This window comes from Gymnoscopelus braueri (genome assembly GCF_963280865.1).
Source record: "Gymnoscopelus braueri genome assembly, chromosome: 9".
In the NCBI taxonomy this organism is placed as follows: Eukaryota; Metazoa; Chordata; class Actinopteri; order Myctophiformes; family Myctophidae; genus Gymnoscopelus; species Gymnoscopelus braueri.
Genome location: NC_137610.1, coordinates 742010 through 763520, shown reverse-complemented (window position 1 = coordinate 763520; position 21511 = coordinate 742010). Strand labels below are relative to the sequence as shown.

The 21511-nt window shown below is 44.1% G+C and overlaps 1 protein-coding gene across 1 annotated transcript; it reads right to left on the bottom strand.

Annotated features, from left to right (window-relative positions):
- Positions 1-891: 891 nt before the first annotated feature.
- On the bottom strand, positions 892-14417 carry LOC308091632 (extracellular calcium-sensing receptor-like; the record flags this gene model as incomplete). Its single annotated transcript, XM_080437294.1, has 10 exons — positions 892-1805; positions 2465-2588; positions 2684-2911; positions 6100-6370; positions 6459-6667; positions 7649-7883; positions 11806-11921; positions 12113-12185; positions 13715-13845; positions 14382-14417. 10 exons carry the CDS (start codon positions 14415-14417, stop codon positions 892-894), a joined length of 2337 nt encoding a protein of 778 aa, XP_080293420.1.
- Positions 14418-21511: the final 7094 nt, after the last annotated feature.

The following is a 21511-nucleotide window of genomic DNA, read 5'->3' as shown; positions in this document are numbered from 1 at the left end:
CTTTCTGGAGGCCAAAAGAGGAGCTAGTACCAGTTTCCCTGTAGACAGACAACCCCCCCTCCCCCTTTTTTTTTTTGTATATATTTTTTGGGCGGTGAAACCGCCCCTATAAGTGAGATTTGGAAAAATGTACAAATATCTTGGGCAGTGAAACCGGCCCTAAAAGTGAGGTTTGGAAATTTGTACAATTATCCTGCGCTGTGATTGGCCAATCACAATCTATTCAGGACTGTGATTGGCCAGTGTCACATGACACATGTGCATAGCCCTATATAAGCAACCATAACTTAAAAAAAAACAAATTATTGTTTTTTTTTAAGTTATGGTTTTGTCCATCATAAAGTGTGTTTTACAAAAGATAAATGTATTTATCTTTTGTACATGATTGATCGACTCCATTCAGTATTGTGATTAGCTAGCTAGACACATGCTGACACTAAGTGGCTCTTTCAGATCAAAGCATATATATTGGTTGACTCCATTCAGTATTGTGGTTAGCTAGGAAGACACCGCCCACTTCACACAGGGTGTGATTTTTCTTTTTCATGTTTTTTTTGTACATAGTGGCACTTTTTTCTCTGTATTATTATGTTGATTTTTGAACTGTTTGGTTGCTACTATATATTTCTATGAAATTAATTCAAACCCCAACGGAAACAAGTCCGCAAGGACTTTTTTGGTCGGACCTTTTAGACAAAAGTATTATAAATGTAACTGTGTTGTTTTACATTCTTACATTCTTTTGCCTAATATATATATTTTTTCAATCAATCAGTCAATCTATCAATCAATCAATCAATCAAAAATTCAATCAATCAGCAATCAAATATATCCATATAAAAGTATTGTTATAAAATACACAGAACATGTATTATCATTGGATTTCTGCTTCTATGTCTTGGTGGCACCTCGACCCATGATGGACTTCTTAGTGTTTCTCTCAGGTTTCAAAAGGATTATATAACACTTTGGTCCAAACAGTGCCACCAATAGGCCATAACTGGATGCTAAAATAGCAAATACCTCCACTACATCTGCATATTTGCCTGGAGAGCTTATATATGCTGGGATGAAGGCTATCCACACGGCACAGAAGATCAACATGCTGAAAGTGATTAACTTGGCTTCATTGAAGTTGTCTGGAAGATTCCTTGCCATGAATGCTAGGACGAAGCTGAGGAGTGCCAGTAAACCAATATAACCTAGTAACACTGCAAAACCAACAGTCGATCCCACATCACACTCATAGACTATCTTATCACTGTGGTATTGTGTGTTTTTATAAGGAGTTGGTGAGGCAGACACAAGCCAGGCTGTGCAGATTATTGCCTGGATGGATGTAAGAGCCAGAACTGTTCCTCTCTGTTGCATAACACTGAAAAACTTCATAATGTCTGCACCTCCAGGCTTGGAGGCCTTGAACACAGCCAACACCACCATAGTCTTTACCAGGATACACGAGACACACAGCACAAAGCTGATCCCAAACACTGCATGCCTTAGCTGACAAGTCCAGAGTCTGGGACGGCCAATGAACAGAAGTGAGCACATGAAACACAGTTTGAGTGACATCAAAAGTTGGAAGCTGAGTTCTGAGTTGTTGGCGCGTACCATGGGTGTGTCTCGATGATAGATGAAGATTCCCAGGACAATGGCACAGATAAGGGTGCCTAACAATGAGATGGTTGTCAAGGATACACCCAGGGCCTCATGGTAGGAGAGGAACTCCGTGCTCTTAGGGACACAGTGGTCACGCTGGGGACTGGACCAGAAGTCCACTGGACAACTGGTGCACTCTGCAGAGTCTAACACAAGCAGCAAGTTTAATGAGAGAGATGATTAAAGTATTGTCCTAAAGATAACCTACATTGCTACATCCTACTATCCTACTATTAATGTTGAAACCTCTATCCTTCCTTATGTCTGTCTGTCTGTCCTCATCCATTTATCTCCTCCTCCTTGACCAATCGATCTGAACTTGCACATGGACATTAGCCATACGTAGGGAGTGAGGAAACCGATTTCCCAAATGTAACCTGTTCATTAGAATTTTTGTGAAATCTCACTCAAATCTCTGCTGTGGGTCCAAAGCTTTTATCCTCAATAGGTTGACCATCCGATCTGAAATTGCACACAGGCATTGACAATTGGTATGTTCAGGGAGTGAAGAAGACAATTCTACACTTTCCCCATATTTAAGCTGTTTATTTGCATTTCTGTGAACTCTCACTCAGTAAAGACCACTGTCACAGGAGGAGCAGGGCGAAGGCTCTACGTCCTCCCAGTGGGGGCTCCTCCTCAGTCAGTAGGATACAATAGCAGTGGCACAGTTACTCACAAACGTGTCTGGAGAGGAATTAATTGGCCTAACGACTAAATTGTGAAGAATAAGGGATAAAAAGCACACCAAAAAGAGGGGAGTCTGCATTTAGCTTGGGTGTGAGACTAGTGACTGTAAACTTACCAGTCTCATTGCTGATCTCTCCCTCAGAACAAGCAATGCAGTCAAAGCAGCAGACAGGTTCTCCTTTCCTTCTGGCCAGACGGGTTCCAGGGGAACAGCTCTCACTGCACACTGACCGAGGAGGCTGCAGAGGAAAGTAACAATGATCAGTTTCAGTCTAAACTAAATTACATTCACATCATGAGCTCAACATTAGTTATTTTAGGAAGCCAAAGTGACCTTGTTTGTTTCAAAGTTCCAGAAGATGCTGTCTTCATCAAGGATGAGTTCTTCATCTCCGGAAGCTGACTGCTTGACCACACCTACATTGTGAATCTTTGTGCTTCCATCAGGGAGCCACGCCCAGTTCATTATATCAAAGATTGGTAAAGCATCACCATACTGATCAAATGATACATGATCACCAACAGGTGTGGTGAAGTTGACCTTTTCCAGGTAACAGAGAAGCTAGAAATGGTGATGAGCACAATCATGAAGAGCAAGAGACTTTAAAAACCTACTGGACACTATGGGCCCTATCTTGCGCGCCACCTTACCCCTTATCCCTAAACTTATTAGCCATATTTTACTATAAAAAAAAAAATTCAACTAGACAATCAACATTGGTCACACTTTTTGATGGCTGTTGGTAGGGCATTCCATATTTTGGGGGCATAATTGTAGAATTCATTCATCCCCATGTTTGTGTCGAATCTGATCTGGAGCTCCCTCTGGTGTTGTGACTGTACTCTTTTGAAGTAGTCAGACAGGTACATGGGCACTGGTCCCTTAAATATCTTGAAAACCAGAACAATTGCAGGTTGCTGTACTCTACCCTGAGCTATCCCACCTTAGCATAATGAGCAGGGGTTAGGTGAGTCCTAGTGTCAGTTTGTTTTTAGAGGTCTGAAGTTTTGATTTTAATGCTTTTGAGGTGCATGTATATAGTCAAAATGGCATTGGATGTGTGCTTCAGCTATTGTCCTCAGTGTATTCTTACTGACCAACGAGGAGATCAATCAGGAGAGAGAACTCATTCAGGTTAAATAGTGAAATTGGAAGATATGAAGAAATTCATTAGCAGACAAAATTGGAACTGGAACACAAGCTAAAATATAGCTGCAAGCAGCAATAATACGGGCCAGTGAATGCAGACAGAATGCCAAATCACGATCACCTCAATACATTGTCGGGGACAGGGATCGAACCAGCGACCTAGGGACTAACAGGCTGCCTCTCTTCTCATTGAGCTAGATACAGTATATGGCCTCCCTGATAATGTCTGTTGACATCTATAATTAATTCCGTCCATTATGAACCAAGCCTCTGTGTCCCGAACTACTCTAGATCACTCGTTCACAAACCATTTAGCAATAAAAAAAAATGTTGTCTCCTCGGAACGAAAACTAGTGAAAGTAGCCGATCTACAAGCTCACAAAGGTTGAAAAGTTTTGTGATTGTAGATCGGCTATTTTCACAATGAAGTATGTCACACATTGTAAAAACATACTCTCAAATAAGCATTTCATGTTATCTTTAAACATTGCACATGCATTATTTGATGCAGTCATGTTTTGTGCGATGCAATTGAGAAGTGGAAAGACCCACCCACAGACAGACAGACAGACACACAGACAGACAGACAGACAGACAGACAGACAGACAGACAGACAGACAGACAGACAGAGTGATAGAGACAGACAGACAGACAGATAGACAGACAGATAGACAGACAGAAAAGGAGGTCACACAGATGATACAGTTTCACGCAAATAGCTGACAAATCCTGGGTTTAAGTATTTTTCAAACTGCTCAAAATTGCGGACAATCTAAGGGCGGAGCTTACTGATCAAAGCGATAGATGTGTTCCTCATGAGTCTAGGCACAAGTGTAAGCAAGTTTCACGACTTTCGGCCAAACGAGGCATGACTTTTGCCTGTTTAAAGTTTGCATGTTCAAACAAGACCAGGAGACCTGGTTCTGCCAGACCCAGAATTAATTCCTTTTCCTTTTATGCCCATGTATGGACGAAAGGGGGACGAAATTGTCTGACTCTATTCAGCACTGTGATTGGCTAGCGAGACACATGATGACATTAATAACCTATACATAGGATTATTCACTTCAAAAACATTTTTTAAGTGAGCTCCATCACTATGGGGACGAAACTTGAACCCTCTTTTATGCCCATGTATGGACGAAATAGGGACAAAGCCTCATGTAGGCCGACCCCTTGGGTCTGGCAACAAGACCAGGAGACCTGGTTCTGCCAGACCCAGAATAAAATTCGACGTGTGTCCATATATGGTCAAAGAAGGGACAAGATGGACATACTTGTAAGCCCATGTATGGACGAAAGGGGACAAAGCCTCATGTAGGCCGACCCCTTGGGTCTGGCAACAAAAATTGCTATAGCGCCAATTGGAGCTAATTGGAGTGAGATTTGTTTCAGTGATATTTGGAATGACCCTCTACATTACTGCAAAGTTTCAAAAGAAATGTGAGTCTGCATATGTGTGTTAGGGGCAGATGAATAAAAAAATAATAATAATAAGTTAAAACCTATCTCCTCCTGGGATTTTTGAGTAATCTGCACGAAAACTTTTACACATGAACGTAGGACCTTTGCCGACAAAACGTTAGCGGCGGATTTTCCATAAGTGAAAAAATGCAGAAGTTAAGAGCCAATGACTGTTTTTCATATAATTCAAAATGGTGGGAGATCTAAAGGTCAGAGGTCAAAAGTCAGAGTGTGTAAGTTGTTCAGCATGAGGAGACGCATGTGTGTATCGAAGTTTCATGGCTGTAGGTCAAACAGGGCATGAGTTTTACCTGTTCAAAGTTGGCATTTTCAATTGAGTGCTATAGCGCCACCTTTTGACGAAGGATTGTGAGAATTATTTCTTGATAGTTTTTCATGACCCTCTACCATATGGCCGAGTTTCGTAAAAAGCTTATGCACGGTTCAGCCAGAACTGCGAAAAGTGGCAGAAGAAGAAGTGACAGAATAATGCCAATATTAAAACAGGGCCAGGAGCCATGCTGGCAGCCTGGCCCCGTAATGATAATGATAAATCATATTTGTGGGGTTCTCTCTCCTGATTGGATCCCTACAATAAGGCGGCAAGTGACTTGTCTGTTAACTTATGGCTGAAGGAATCTTGGAAGCAGAAGTCTGAGATGGCAAGTCCCACACAAATCCATCGCTAAGTCTTTGACCTGGCCGGGAGATGGCGTAAAAGGTGAAGACCTACCGCCCGGCAAAGGACCCTGCTGAACCACCTACATACTGAGTTCGGCTGCTTCGAATTATCTATGAAGAAGTGGGGCTTCTCAGACAGCGCAGCATGCAAGTGCAGAAAGTCTGAGCATATTGTCAAACATATAATTACCACCTTTCCCCTATGGCCTATACAGACCACCTCCAGAAGAACATACTAATTACATCATATCCCCTATACAGATCACCTTCAGATGAATGTATAATTACCACCTGTCCACAATTCAGACCCCCTTTAGAAGTTGGCGCCTTCGACTTAGGACCAGGGACGAGAGCATGTCCTTTTTTCTTGTTTTTCACCAATGTCATGTTTGCATTTTCGTTATTGTTCTGAATTTTAGATTAGAAACAGGTATACTGTGAATTAACATCCCACCTGCCATGGCTGTATTTTTTGCAAACTGACACAGCTGTGCCCAGTGAAAGGCCCTCTTCCTGGCACACACTGCGACATGTCATGGAGGGCATGGGCCAGAGCATACACAGCCTTGTACACATTATAGTCTGCCCTGAGGTCAGACACATCCAACAGTGTTGTTTCTGCTGTTCCTAGATCCTCTTGTCCAGTACACACCCTTCCACCAGCATCCACCCACTCTGACGGAAGGGGTGCAAATTTACACTGAAATGTGTGCTCCCAAAACTGCCTCACCTGATGAAACAATAATGAAGACAAAATAAAGATAAAATAACAGATGCAATTTGGAAAAAACAACTTAAGTAAGTAAAGTATACAAAATACTGACTATGTTATGTGGGTCATTGTCAGGATGTATTTTTAACAAGAAGTCCTTGAGACCTGGTATCTCTCCACGACGAATGGCAAAACCCAGGGTGCCTCTCAGGTACGGCAAGTAGTGAGGAGACTGGAGATAAGGCTCTCCCCACCAATATGAAGTGGCAGGAAACATCCATTGCAGACCTGTGACATTCTGCTTTACCACCTGTTGATTGTTTCGGGATAAATAAATACAGAAATGAATACATACATACATACATACATACATACATACATACATACATACCGTAATTTTCGCACTATAAGCCGCACCTGAATATAAGCCGCAGCAGCTAAATTGAATGATTTGTAATATATAAGCCGCACTGGACTATAAGCCGCGGGTGTAAAATCCATAGATTTAGGAGGTCCCCTAGTGGCCGTTAGCTGTAAAAATCCATAGATAAGCCGCACCGTTATATAAGGCGCAGGGTCGAAAAATTGGAAAAAAGTCGCGGCTTATAGTCCGAAATTTACGGTACATACATACATACATACATACATATGTTTAATTGTCTCCGCCAGGCCGAAAGGCATGGCGAGAGAGTATGTTTTACCCCCTGTCCGGGGGTACTTTTCAGATTGGCCTGTTTAGCGCCACCAGGAGGCCGATTTGATTTTCTATATTCTATCCTGATTGGCTAAGATTGGCTTCCAAAGTTTGCAGGATTGGTTCGTTTTGAACAGAATGCCTCAAATCATCAACGCAGCGTGCGATTGCCGTGAAATTTCCCACACACCTTCCCACTAGGCCGAGGAAGAAATGCCACCCTTTTCACATTGGCCTGTTATAGCGCCACCAGCAGGTCTAATTTAGCAAAACGATTTTTGGAACACAATGCCTCAGATCATGAATGCAGTGTCCGATTGAAAGGCCTAAAAATAAATGGCAACCTTTTCACATTGGCCTATTACAGCGCCACTAGGAGGCCACAATAACCTGACCTGGCGGAGACCTGTGCTCCGAGGAGCACTTTTTCGAGTTGCAACTTATGTTCACTCATTTTAATATATGAAGGGATGTCTTTGCTTCAACATATTCTCACTTTAGATTCCTTCAAATGATGAATCCCTAAATTATATTATGTATCATAATAACACAAACCTCCTCCATGACATTAAATATATAGGGTCCATATGCAAATACGATGACCACACGGGCTGTGGACGTCTTCATCACAGTGACAATCCTCTGAAGTTTAGCCAGGTCATTGTCAAAGGGCAGAGCCTCTGAATAAGACACACAACCCAGACCATACTGGTCCAGGTCAGAATGGAGTAATAGGGCAGCATCACGTCCAGCTTCATCATCACTAAACAACACTCCTACCCATGTCCACTCAAACCACCTCATAGTCTGGACTCTGGAGCATAGCTCGCACCTGGATAGAGAATGGAGGGATAAGTACTTAGGTTACTTAGGTCAGAAAGTGCTTGGGTGCTCTGTTTTATGTCACCAAATCAAATCAATCAATCAAAAGGTCTACTCGTTGTCTTTTAATACTGTCAAAAGAGACTTTCAGCTCCAGCAGTAGTTCACAACCTTTTCTAGATCAGGGCCCACTTGAAAATGTTGTTTGCGGCCCACCCATCTGATCACCTAACAGGGCAGCCTGTGTTGATTGGTCAGAAAGGTGGGCCACATCCATTTTCAGAGCATGTGTTATTTGGATGATCAATCAATCGATTACATTCCGGTTTGGATCAATGGAACTAACGTAGTATACGTAGTAATCTACTATAAGTTCCTATTTATCTGTATCACAATGTATGTATCACTTTTAAAAGACAAATTCTATGACATATGTTTTAACACACACACACACGCGAGCGCACACACGCACACGTGCACGCGCACGCACGCACGCACGCACACACACACACACACACACACACACACACACACACACACACACACACACACACACACACACACACACACACACACACACACACACACACACACACACACACCACTTCACCTGGAAGACAAAACTTGGCATTGTTCTAAAGAAGGATGGGAACTGAGTCAGGTCACTCAGACAGGAGCAAGCAGCAAAGTAACTTACCTGAAAAAGGCACAAAACATCTGTTCTGTAATTTATGTATGTATTTATTTAATTTTAGTTTAGTTTATTAAATGTTCCCTGTAAGCAGAGCATGTAAGCTGAGCTGGGACTTAGAGAGAGAGGGACAACAAAAAGCTGCGTTGTGTTTAGCTTCAAACAAGCAGTGGCAGCCTTTAACATTTGGAATCTCATTTCAGAAAGCAAGTGGAGCTGTTTTACCACAAACACTCTACCCTACCCTATAATCACAATGTAGACTGTGAATGCACCTATGCATCCTTAAAGGACGTCCTTTAAGCACCATGTGTCACGACACAAGACATAACATTTTAACAACAGCACATTTTACTAAGATACATGTTTGTAGATACATTGTTCTTTTTTTTTCATAAGACAGGCAATATCAATAAATTCGGCAGTGTAATTAAGCATAATAAAATAGGCCTAGGTAAAAGGGGATTTAAGGTAGGAAACTTACCATGGGCACTGTACAAACCTAATATTCTAGAGATGGCAATAGAACTTTTTGAAGTCGAAGGACCCACAATTCCGAGCACTGGAGGGGGCCCAACACAGTTCTCATCCAATTGAAACTGTTCCTCTCTCCCACTGACCAATGACAACGCTGCACGAAATGCAACTCCAAGTGTGATACATGAATCATAGATACTGTATCCCAGAGTCACATTGGGGAGCAGGCTGGGGTTTCTGTTGATCTCATTAATGGCAAAAGCCATGGTCTGGGCTAATCGGAAGCCTTCAATGTGAAAACTAACACACACAATTATACTGCAACCTTGAATATCGTTGCTGTCGGGCAGAAGCCTCGTAAAAAAATATCTATTTAAGTGAAAGTGAACGTGGTTAAGTGTGTGTGGGTTATATCATTATTGAACTAATGAAACATAACTACATTGGAATCCATCAAAACACAAGTTATTTGTATTTTCTTTCTTTTTTCTCCCCCCTGAAAAGTAATGGTGTTGAACAAACAAGGTTTCCACCGACAGTGACTATTAGTCCTTGGGCCAAACCCCAAAATCTCACATATCGGTACCACCTGGGATGGCAAATTCTAGTTGGGATTTTTTTATTCCTATACATCCCTAGATATTATTTTTGTATGATAGACCTTCCTGAGGCCCAGCTAAATTGGGGTTATCAGCTGCTAAGGTTACCACCCCCCATTGAAAAATGGCATTTTAGACACATGTGCATATCTTGGTATTGGCTCACGTTCAGGACATATTACAATGTTTTATATTTTATGTTTGGTATCATTTTTAAGGGGGCACTTTGAGCTTTCATTCAAGCCCTTTGGTGACTATGTATGATAAGTACAGTGGTCACTGGAGCTCTTCAAACCTTTAATAACCTTTTTTTTCTCACAATTTCCGCCTAAACCATATATTTTCTTTTAGTTCTGTGGCATCAAGAAACATCAGAGACACAAAACACAACAACTGGAATACTGACATGACCCTAAGGATTCAGGAAATGTATAATTTACCCATAGTATTTCATTCTGAGGTGGTCATTTTCAGCCTTATCTTAAACAAGCACTTTTTATGAGAAATAGACCGGTCAATAGGCATATAAGAAAGAGTACCACTAAACCTCCCTAAACATTGATACAAAAGGGTTTTCAATTGATTCTGGTACCTTTAGGCATGCTTGAGAACGTCCCAAATATCCAGGAAAATATACTTAGCAGAAAGGCATAATTTTCAAGATGGCATCCAAGATGGTTGCCAGGAGCTTAAAATGTCTATATCTCAATTACCATTCAACCTAGAAAGTTGGTTTTGGTGTCGTAACCCTAGGTTTTGGATATCATCGCCCCCTGGCGATCACACAGAGCACACACTGGACTCCCGAATTCCAATTCCTATTGGATAGGGTCGTGTGACGCAAAACACCGGCGACCGGTGGGGGTATAAATACCATTGCGTCACATGGACTCACCCTCTGAAACCTTCCACTCTGCACGCCACACTGCGCACAGAGGGGGTTAAAAACATAAGTACCTTACTTACGCTATTAATGAAACCTGTGTTACATACGTAACCTAGGGTTATTATAGCATAGCTTCGTAAGGTACTTACTATGGGACACATAAACGTCCCCCGGGGGAGCCCATGTTTAACCAACCCTACCCAAATGCTTGCCCAAGGCCGCAGGTCCTGCCCTCGGCAGGACCATGGCCCCCAGGCAACCCAGACCCTGTGGGTCAGGAAGCAAAAGGATTTATGGTAAGACCTTGACAGACATAAGTCCTGTCCCTAGTCACCAGCCCAGACAGACCCTGGTCTGACCGGCTCGTGACAGAGAAACCAAGGCCTCCTCCTCCCGGACCATGCCTAGCAGGTCCAGAGAGGGCTTGAGGGGCCAGCCAGGCAGAGAGAGAGAACATGCCCCCAGGCATGTCTTGCATTCCCTGGCCTGATCCGGCTGCTGCCCACAAGTAGGAAGAAACCACATGCCCTTAGGCATGTGTTCACCTAGCTTGAGCCAGCTCCTACACCCAGGATCGTGCATCTCAGATGCCGCCACGTCCAGGCTGTAGAAAGATGCAAAGGTCAAAGGTGACGACCAGTCAGCGGCAGAGCATATCTCCTGCATTGACACCCCTTTGCAAAGGGCCCAAGATGCAGCTACACTCCGAGTAGAGTGGGCCCTCAGTCCCAACAGGACAGCGGCACCACTACTCACATATGCCAACCGAATCGCCTCCACGATCCATCTGGACAGAGTCGGTCTAGCCACCGCCTTCCTCTGACCCCGGCCAAAGGAGACGAAAAGCTGAGATGACTCACGATTGGCCGCCGTCCTCTGACAGTAGAGCCTTAAGGCCCTCACTGGACAGAGACAGTGCAACCGTCTGTCCTCCGCCGAAATGAACGGTGGAGGATGGAAGGCCCCCAGTTCTACTGGGGCCTGGGCAACCGCGCCGGTCTTAGACACAAACGTCAAGTTGGGTTTCAGCAAAACCCTCTTGCCGTCGTCTGAAAACCACATGCAGTCCTCGCTCACAGAGAGCGCTTTTATGTCACTGACGCGTTTCGCCGTGCAAAGGGCCACCAGAAGCACCGTCTTGAAACTCACGATCTTCAGATCTAACGTTTCAAGAGGCTCAAAGGGGGGCCGACACAGTGCGTCCAGCACCACAGTCAGGTCCCACTTAGGGAACAAAGGTCTGTTCACTGGCCTAGCACGCTTGGCGCCGGCCATAAACCGTCGCACCAGCGAGTGCTTGCCCACCGACTGGCCATCGAACCCATCGTGGCAGGCGGTGATGGCAGCCAGGTACACCTTGATGGTGGAGAAAGCCAAATCATGATCCAATCTGTCCTGCAGGTAGATCAGAATGTTTCTCACAGGGGCCTGAAAAGCCACCACCGGAGGTGATTGCTCCAGGCACCAGGTCTCAAACATATTCCACCTAACGTCGTACTGACGTCTGGTAGAATCTGCCCTTGCCCCCTGTATAGTGGCCACCACTGCAGGGGGCAGGCCTTGCGAGTTTAGACTCAACCTTTCACGGGGTAAACCCACAGATGCAGAGCCTGGGGGTTCTCGTGCCAAACCTCGTCCCCGCCTTGCCTCAGAAGGTCTCTGAGCAGGGGGAGAGGCCACGGCTCGTCGTAGAGGAGGGAAAAGATCTCCGTCCTCCACGTGCCCCATGCTGGTGCTACCAGCAGAACCATCCCACCCCGGGTCCTGATCCTCTCCAATGTTGGACAGATCAGACCCAGGGGTGGAAAGGCAAAAAGTAGACCGCTCGGCCACTCGAGCTCTGGGAGGAGTCCCACAACCCCCGGGCTGAGTAGCCTTCGTGGACAGCCCCCCAACCTGAGAGGCTGGCGTCCGTGGTTATCACCTTCCAGGACACTACAGCGCCTATCTTGACCCCTTCGGACAAGAAGGTCGCCTGTGTCCACGGTTGGAGTGACAAAACACAGCGTGGTGACACTACCACTTTCCGAGAGCCCATGGAGTGCGGTATCCTCAGAGACCACATCCATCTCTGGAAAGGTCTCATGTAGAATCTGCCCAGCTGGATCAGGTGTATGGCCGAGGCTATGAGACCCGCAGCTTGCATGCATGTCCTGTACGTGACTTTGCGCCCTAGGCGCATGGAGCGCACACATGCCAAGAAGCTCATTATCCTGTCCTGGGACAGGCGCGCCATCATCGTGGTGGAATCCAAGGATATCCCCACGAAGGTGGCTTGTTGGGATGGAATCAAAACGCTCTTCTGAGCGTTGATTGTGAACCCCAGGGACTGCAGGTGCGCAATGGCCATCTCCGTGTGCCGCGCTACCTCTTCCCTCGACTCCGCTGCCAGCAGCCAATCGTCTATGTACGTCGCCAGACGCAGACCCTGCTGACGCAGCGGAGCTATCGCCGCCTCTGTGCATTTCACAAACACCCGGGGGCTCAGTGACATGCCAAAGGGGAGCACCGTGTACTCGTACACTTTGCCTTCGTAGCCGAAGCGCAGGAACTTGCGGTGCGGTGGATAGATTGGGACGTGAAAATAGGCATCCTTGAGGTCTATACTCGTCCACCAATCTCCATGACGTATCGTTTGCAACAACGTCGCCGTTGTGAGCATTCGAAAGTTGAAGACCTTCAGAAATCTGTTCAAACCCTTGAGGTTCAGAATAGGTCTTACGGATTGTGGATTTGGATTGTTCTTACCAGTCAGCTGTGACAGCTGTCCCCTTCAGCTTTGATTCCTGAAAAAACTGCTCCACCACCAAATAATAGGCCACACCCACTTCATCAAATACTTTAATTGGACACAGGTTTGTTTAATTTATTTAAAAAAGGAGCAGTGTGATGTCCAAAAAACGTGTTCTATAACTTTTAATATGTTGTTGGCTATGAATGAAAATCCGCCTATAGAGAAAAATAACAAAATGTCAAAAAATATAAAAAGCTGCTCCAATGGAAAGGCTATCATATTTTTATTTACTTATATTGGCCCAAAAAACAATTTAGTATAGGTAAGGTTTTGCCGACTTAGTGGTACCGATATCTGGTCTGGCCCAAGGACTATATATGTATATTTGTAGATATATACCACATCAACTTATCCTGTCACTATATGTTCTCTTGCTTGTATTTGTGATACTCACCGATAGCAAGTGGGCTCCTGCTGCTTTGAGGTAAAAGGCAGCTCAGGGAACACAGAGGAGACGTGCATGAAAAACAAGCCACCCAGAACCACGTCTCCAGTCTCGTACAGTCTGTTGAGATTAAACGGTGCCTGTAACTCACAAGAAGAGGTAGATGAGGAAGACAAAGGAGAGAATGAAAAGAACAATATGAAGTATGAAAGCAGGTGTATGTTTAGAGAAGCCCTCATGACTGTCCTGCTCTGTCTAACCTCCTCCCCCCTTCTCTAAACCCATTGTCCAGTTGTTACGTTTTATAGACAATGCTGTGCTATTCCCTGTGCCACCTTATGGCATTACATAATCTTTCACACCGCCCATCTGAGCCGAGGCAGGGCTTAACATATTTGTATTATTAGGGCCCGAGCACTGCACAGTAGTGCGAAGCCCTATTGAAACTGCAATGATTATTATTCCCGATAATGAATCGCGTTTTTGAGGGGCAATACGTACTCCAAAAGTTGCGCAACTTTGCACACACATCACAAGTGGCGAAAAATTACGTATTTAAATCGTCTCAAAAAGGGGCGTGGCCTAATGGCTCAATAGCGCCCCCTACAAAAGTTTGTGCTTCAAGCCCGACAATACGGTTTCACCTACATGTATAAAAATTGGTACACAACTGTACCATGTCCCGACTTACGAAAAAGTCTCTTGGAGCCATGACCGAAACCAAACAGGAAGTCGGACATTTTGAATTGATAGTGGCGTTTTTGTGCATTTCACGACATTTTCACGCGTTGTACTTTAACGAACTCCTCCTAGGCGGATTGTCGGATCCGCCTCAAATTCGCTCAAAGTACACAAAAGACGTTAATGATGACTTCAACTTCAACGCCAAACAGGAAGTGAGAATAGCCGATCTACAATTCCTATTGGCTGGGCTTTAAACGTGAACAGCCTTTTTGCATGTAGTTTGGAAGCCTCGCCCCGAACGGGCGAGGCTTCCCCTATTGGGCGGGCGCGCGGGCGGGGACTTCTTACCTCTACATTAGAAGAGTTAGGACGTCACATTCTAATACAGCCCGAATACCTAATTTCAGCAACGGCCTCAGTGGCGTACTTCGCTAGTCATTAGACCCTAAATCCACTTCCACCGGGAGTCTGAATTCGACTCCCGCTTGCGACAACACTTTTTCAAACAACCGCAGACTTTTCGCCGATAAAGTATGGTTTTGGACCATGACGGAGGCGCGCCGACTCATCGGCCGGTCGTCGCAGGCACTCGCGCCTGGAGGCGCTCGGGCACGACTCCTCGGCCTCAAGGTCTGCTAGTCGACTAAGTGCCATTAGGCACAGAATCGTAAATGATGTTGTGGGGACTGCCCTAACTGCCACTCGGTGCACTAACATAGCTCGCGTCGCCAGGCTCTCTCCCCACCCGCCACCCGCCCCCCGCCCCCTTGCGCTTAAACTACATGCAAAAAGGCTGTTCGCGCTTTAAACAGCCATAACTTCGGTTCGCAGCATGCTACCGAGTACAAATTTGGTACAATAGGTGTTCATTTTTATAGCAAATCGCACTTCCTGTTTTGAGCAGTTAAGCGACGGTTGCTAAACCCATGAAAGGGGTCGAGAGAGAGGAGAGAGTTTGAGCCATTACTCGAACCAAATGTCTTTAAGGTGTTTTATTTACTAATCACAATCACAAACATAAATCTTTTATCTGATTTAGGAAAAGGTAATAAAACCTGATAAGAGAATAAGCAAAGAACATACATAGTATTAAAGATATGACTTCACACCATTATGAACACATCAGATATACAATCATTTACAATGTTACTCACTATTGGTCTCCCACTCTCTTTTAGATGATCAGTGAGTCACTCAAGAACCCATATCCCAGAACAACCCACGGCACAGCTTATTCGAATCTAAACTGCCTGCTCCAAGGCAGGCTTATTTATTAACTTCTTGCATTAGGTCCTCCTCCAGGGAGGTTCTAGCAACCGGAAGTTGTCATTACCCACAAAGCCTGGTGTTTTAGTACTGTTTCCTGTTGCCAGCAGAGCAGACCCCCAAATAGGGGCTTGCTATCTCTATGTTTAGGAACCCCTCACCCTGTCTTCCACACAAAGGCCTATTGTCTTATCTACAACCCTACCCCCGCCCTGGTATGCAAGCTCTCTTTGAGGCTCAGGAGCACAGCAGGGGTCTGCCCTGTTATGCAAACGTTCCCCTAGACTTAACTTAATTAGAACATTTTTGTAAATCCTGCAGGACAATAAAAGCATCATTACTGTAAACAATAATAATTCACTTTTCTCTTGCTTATGGCTTGGATTATTGTACAATAGGAACGAGCTGTAATTTCTGAAGCTCCGCCCCCTCTGTCTTCCTATTGGCCGGCCTTTAAACAGCCATAACTTCGGTTCGCAGCATGCTACCGAGTACAAATTTGGTATGTGGACTAAGACCACCAATAGGGACGATTTGTAATTTCTGAAGCCCTGTCCCCTCTATCTTCCAATTGGCTGGCCTTTAAACAGCCATAACTCGAGTTTGCAGCATGCTATCGAGTACAAATTTGGTATGTGGACTTAGACCACCAATAGGGACAGGCTGAAATTGCTTAGGCCCCCTCCCCCTCTGTGTTCCTATTGGCTGGGCTTTCAACAGCCATAACTCCGGTTCCCAGCATCAAAAACCTCACGGCCGCGGCCGGGCTTTCACGCTCGCCCTCTCTCAAAAACCTACCAAACTTCCTAGGTACACTTTGACGGCCAATAGGGACAGGCTGAATTTGCTTAAGCAATTTAGCCTAACTTTTCAGTTGATTGTCATACAGGCTTGTATCATAGACAGAACGTCGAGGGCCCGGTCATCGCTGCTTGCAGCTTTAATTATTATTATTATTCTTTTATATGAAAATATTGGGGGATGGGAACTGAGTCAGGGGGGTGTTCTAAATTTCAATACAGCAATGCATTGATATTTAAAAAAAAAGAAAAATGAATATTTGAATATTTACTTCAGTATATGTGAGCCAACGCCATTAACAGACAATCATTGAAAAAAATATATGTTTTAGTTTTTCATGTCATATGAAAGCAGGGAATCATAGCTACAAATTGCCATATTGGTTGTGCAGTTTGACCCACCAGTTCTGAAGATAGGGCTTATAGAGTGATGTCTTGCAGAGATACAGCGAGCTGAGAAAACTGGACTGAAAGGGCCAATTCTGTGATCTGTAACATTTTAACACCTATCCCACCATGCATTGCTGAAAGGTGGGGGTCTGAGGGGTGCCAGGTAAACACCTCAAATGCTATCCCAGAGTGCATTGTTCTCAAACGGGGGACACTAAAGGTCTTATTCATATTAAAAAATCACACCCAGTGTGAGTAAGCGGTGCCTACTCTGTTTGATGAGTGGGCGCTGGCATTCAGGCGGTACAAATCTATTTGATGTGTGAGCGCTGGCATTCAGACGGTACTACTCTATTTGATGTGGGTGCTGGTATTGAGGCGGTACTAGAAGTATTTGTACAGTTTTTATCAACTTTTAAGTATAATTGCTCATTTTAACTATGTTTAAGTATTTTTGCTAATTGTAACAACCTTTAAGTATTTTTACTCATTTGAGTGCTACTGAGTATTTTTTACTAAATTTAAGTACTCTTAAGTATTGTTACTCAATGTATTTACTTTGAATTATTTTTAGTCACTTTATTTACTTTAAAGTATTTCTTACTATTTTTTTCAACTTTTAAGTATTTTTACAAATTTTGAGTACTTTTAAGTATTTGTACTCAATATAAGTACTCTTAAGTATTTTTACTCGAGGTATTTACTTTAAAGTATTTTTAGTCACTTTATTTACTTTAAAGTAGTTTTTACTAATTTTTACAACTTTTAAGTATTTTTACTCTTTTTATCAGCTTTTAAGTATTTTTACTATTTTTTTCAACTTTTAAGTATTTTTACTCATTTTGAGTACTTTTAAGTATTTTTACTTGATATAAGTACTTTTAAGTATTTTTACTCAAGGTATTTACTTTTAAATATTTGTACTCTATTTACTTTTAATTTGTGTGTGTGAGTGTGTGTGTGTGTGTGTGTGTGTGTGTGTGTGTGTGTGTGTGTGTGTGTGTGTGTGTGTTTCATTCAATTCATAAATGCACGGTTATTTTTCTGTTTCATTCATGTTTAAACAGGACAGTAATGTTACACTGTTCATAAATCCAAAATAGCCGATCTACAAGCGACGCGTTGTGAGCTTGTTGATCTGCTATTTTGGTTGTTGGTTGTTTGTCAGACTTTGGCGTTGATTGTAGCATCAGTCTTGATGTCACGCTGCGACGCGTGGTGAGCTTGTAGATCGGCTATGTTTTGCAATTGTTCCCCCCAGAATAGGCATGCTGAGGTTCATGTGGTTAATGCTATTCATGATAATGTAAGGTGTTGAGTTAACTGGTTTTGCCGCCGTAGTTTTAATATGGTCTAACAAACGAAGGGAAAGCTCCGGTTATATTTTCTTTTCTCTGGACGACGCACAGTTATCCCCTTTGTGTTTACCAACGGTCTGACACGCGATCATAATATATATAAATGTTCTGTGGCCAGTTGGGGAGGTGGGAAATACGTGCATTTTTGCCGTTATATATTCTGCTTTCAGCGTGCCTGCGCCCGTCAAAGTTACCTCGTGGGTGATTTTTTTTCTCCTTGGTGGGTCGGGCCATGTATCCTGTTTGTCTACACACACGATCAGGCGATGGGTTTTAATGGATATACATTTTCTGTGACCTGTTGAAAAGGTTAAAAAACACGACAATCGCTGGCAGTGGGTGAGTTCATTTATGTTTATACTCTGGCAGTGAAAGAGTTAACAAACAAAACAATCTGTGGATGGGCTCCTTTCTTTCACTGGCAATTCAGGGATTACAGTAGCTGAGTAAGAAAAAAAAAGGGTTCCACCTCAGATGCCCAGTCTTAAAAAAAAAAGAAAATGTGTCCAGACTTCTACCACTGAGATGTGAGAGAAAACAAGAGTAAAGCCCAAGGCATCTTCAACTCACCAGTTGTGTCCCAAATGATAGTCCTCAGCTACACACACACACACACACACACACACACACACACACACACACACACACACACACACACACACACACACACACACACACACACACACACACACACACACACACAGTGTTATTGAATTAACCCAGGCCTTAGAGGCCATTTAAAGACCTCAAGGTTGAAACATTACAATAACACCAATTAAATATATCATGGGTCAATGCCTTGCTAAGTTAGCTGTTCTGATGCAATTGTTTATTTGCCAAGATTGTCATTGTATTGTATTGTATTGTATTGTATTGTATTGTATTGTATTGTATCGTATTGTATTGTATTGTATTGATTGTATGTATGTATGTATGTATGTATGTATGTATGTATGGATGGATGGATGGATGTGTTTTCAGATACACAGTAATTAGTCATTTAATAGTAGTGTACTAGTCTCAGTAATATAGATTTTTAGGTAAATGGCATTTAACCACTTGTACCCCAGCCTCCCTATTCTGGGGGAATGTTCTCCAAAAATAGCAGATCATGTTGTGACAACGTGTAAATGGTGCATGCATATATGTTACAGGGAAATTGGTATTCGTTGGGAAATTGGAAAGGTATGCTCGTTTTTAGGCGCAGGGCATCGGCACGAGGCGGGGCTTTCATGTGAGGCGGAGGAGCACTGAAAATAAAATAGATAATATGAGAGAAATATTCTATGACAGGTTGGATAATGAAGCGGTTAGCCAAACTGAGCAGAGTAACGCTGTATTTTTAACTCGCGAGACGGTGATAATAGTTATTGTCCATGACAGAGGCACGCCGACTCAGCAGACCTTGAGGCCGAGGAGGCGCCTCCTCGGCCTCAGGAGGCGTTTTTAGGCGCGCCTCCAGGCGCGAGTGCCCGCGCCGACCGGCCGATGGTCTGCTAGTCGACTCAGCTCCGTCCAAGCTGTAAACCGATAAAGGGAGAATAGATCTTTTCATGGGTTACTATCCACGACACTCTCTAATTAGTGTGCATGCATGCGTGCGTGCGTGTGTGTGTGTGCGTGTGTTTGGGGGGGAGGGGGCTCTAGTGTGGCTTGCATTGCCCTCTAGTGTTGGTTCTACAGAATTGCCTAGTAACAGGTGTGTTGATTACATAGACAGATTAACGTCACCAGTCGCAATCAAAGTGAATCGATAACAAAGGGGGAAGCGAGGGGGGGGGGGGGGGTGAAAACGAGCGCTCCTTTTTCAATTTCACTGGTTTTCCAATTTCCCTGTAACATATACACTAGCACCTTTATCCAAAGTGCTCTACTATGTACATAACATTCAACCATTCACACACCAAGCAAGCCAAGCAAGGTACCAGCCTGCTCATCAAGAGCAATTAGGGATTCAGTCAGTGTCTTGCTCAAGGACATTTCAACACTAACTCTATGGGAGCCCGGGATCGAACTGGGAACCTTTCATTTCCCAAGTAGTCCGGGAGTCAAAGGGTGATTTTTGGCTGAACGTGGTTTTGTCGGTTAAAGTTTTTTTCTCAACTGATTCTTGCTGCTGGGGGTCCCCTCTTAAGGATTCAAGAGGGTGCCCAGTGAAATCCCTTGGGCATTTTTAATTATTAACCCCTTAATGCCCAAAACACAAAAAATTCACCCAAAATAGACTTCTATGGAATTCATGCAAAATACTTGATCTAAATGCTTAAATTTGGTTTCTACCGTGTGTATCCATGTAAGTGGATGTGTACAGTGCATTAGATTTAATATTTATGCATTTTTTTAATATTAACCCCTTCCTGCCCAGAACAACATAATCTTTAAACTGTGATATTGTACATGCACAGAAATCAAATCAAATCAAATGCATTAGATCTGCTTTCTACAATAGTGGAACTTGTTTCCTTTTGGATGAATGCACATTAACCCTTTCAGGCCTTCCATCTTGAAAAAGAAAAGAAAAAAACATTAAAAAAATATATATATTAATTATATATATATATATATATATATATATATGCACCCGGCCGGCCGGCCGCGGCAAGGGTTTTCGTGCCTCCAGACCCCCGCGCGAGGGTGCCGGACAGAACGGTAATGATCCTTCCGCAGGTTCACCAACGGAAACCTTGTTACGACTTTTACTTCCTCTAGATAGTCAAGTTCGGGCGTCTTCCGAGCGCTCCGCCGGGGCCGTGACCGACTCCGGCGGGGCCCGTCCGAGGACCTCACTAAGCCATCCGATCGGTAGTAGCGACGGGCGGTGTGTACAAAGGGCAGGGACTTAATCAACGCGAGCTGGTGACTCGCGCTTACTGGGAATTCCTCGTTCATGGGGAATAATTTCAATCCCCAATCCCCATCACGAGAGGGGCTCAGCGGGTTACCCGCGCCTCTCGGCGAAGGGTAGACGCACGCTGATTCGCTCAGTGTGGCGCGCGTGCAGCCCCGGACATCTAAGGGCATCACATACCTGTTATTGCTCCTTCTCGTGTGGCTGAACGCCACTTGTCCCTCTAAGAAGTTAGTCGCCGACCACACGGGGCCGCGAAACTAGTTAACAAGCCGGAGTCTCGTTCGTTATCGGAATCAACCAGACAAATCACTCCACCAACTAAGAACGGCCATGCACCACCACCCACAGAATCGAGAAAGAGCTATCAATCTGTCAATCCTTTTCGTGTCCGGGCCGGGTGAGCTTACCCGTGTTGAGTCAAATTAAGCCGCAGGCTCCACTCCTGGTGGTGCCCTTC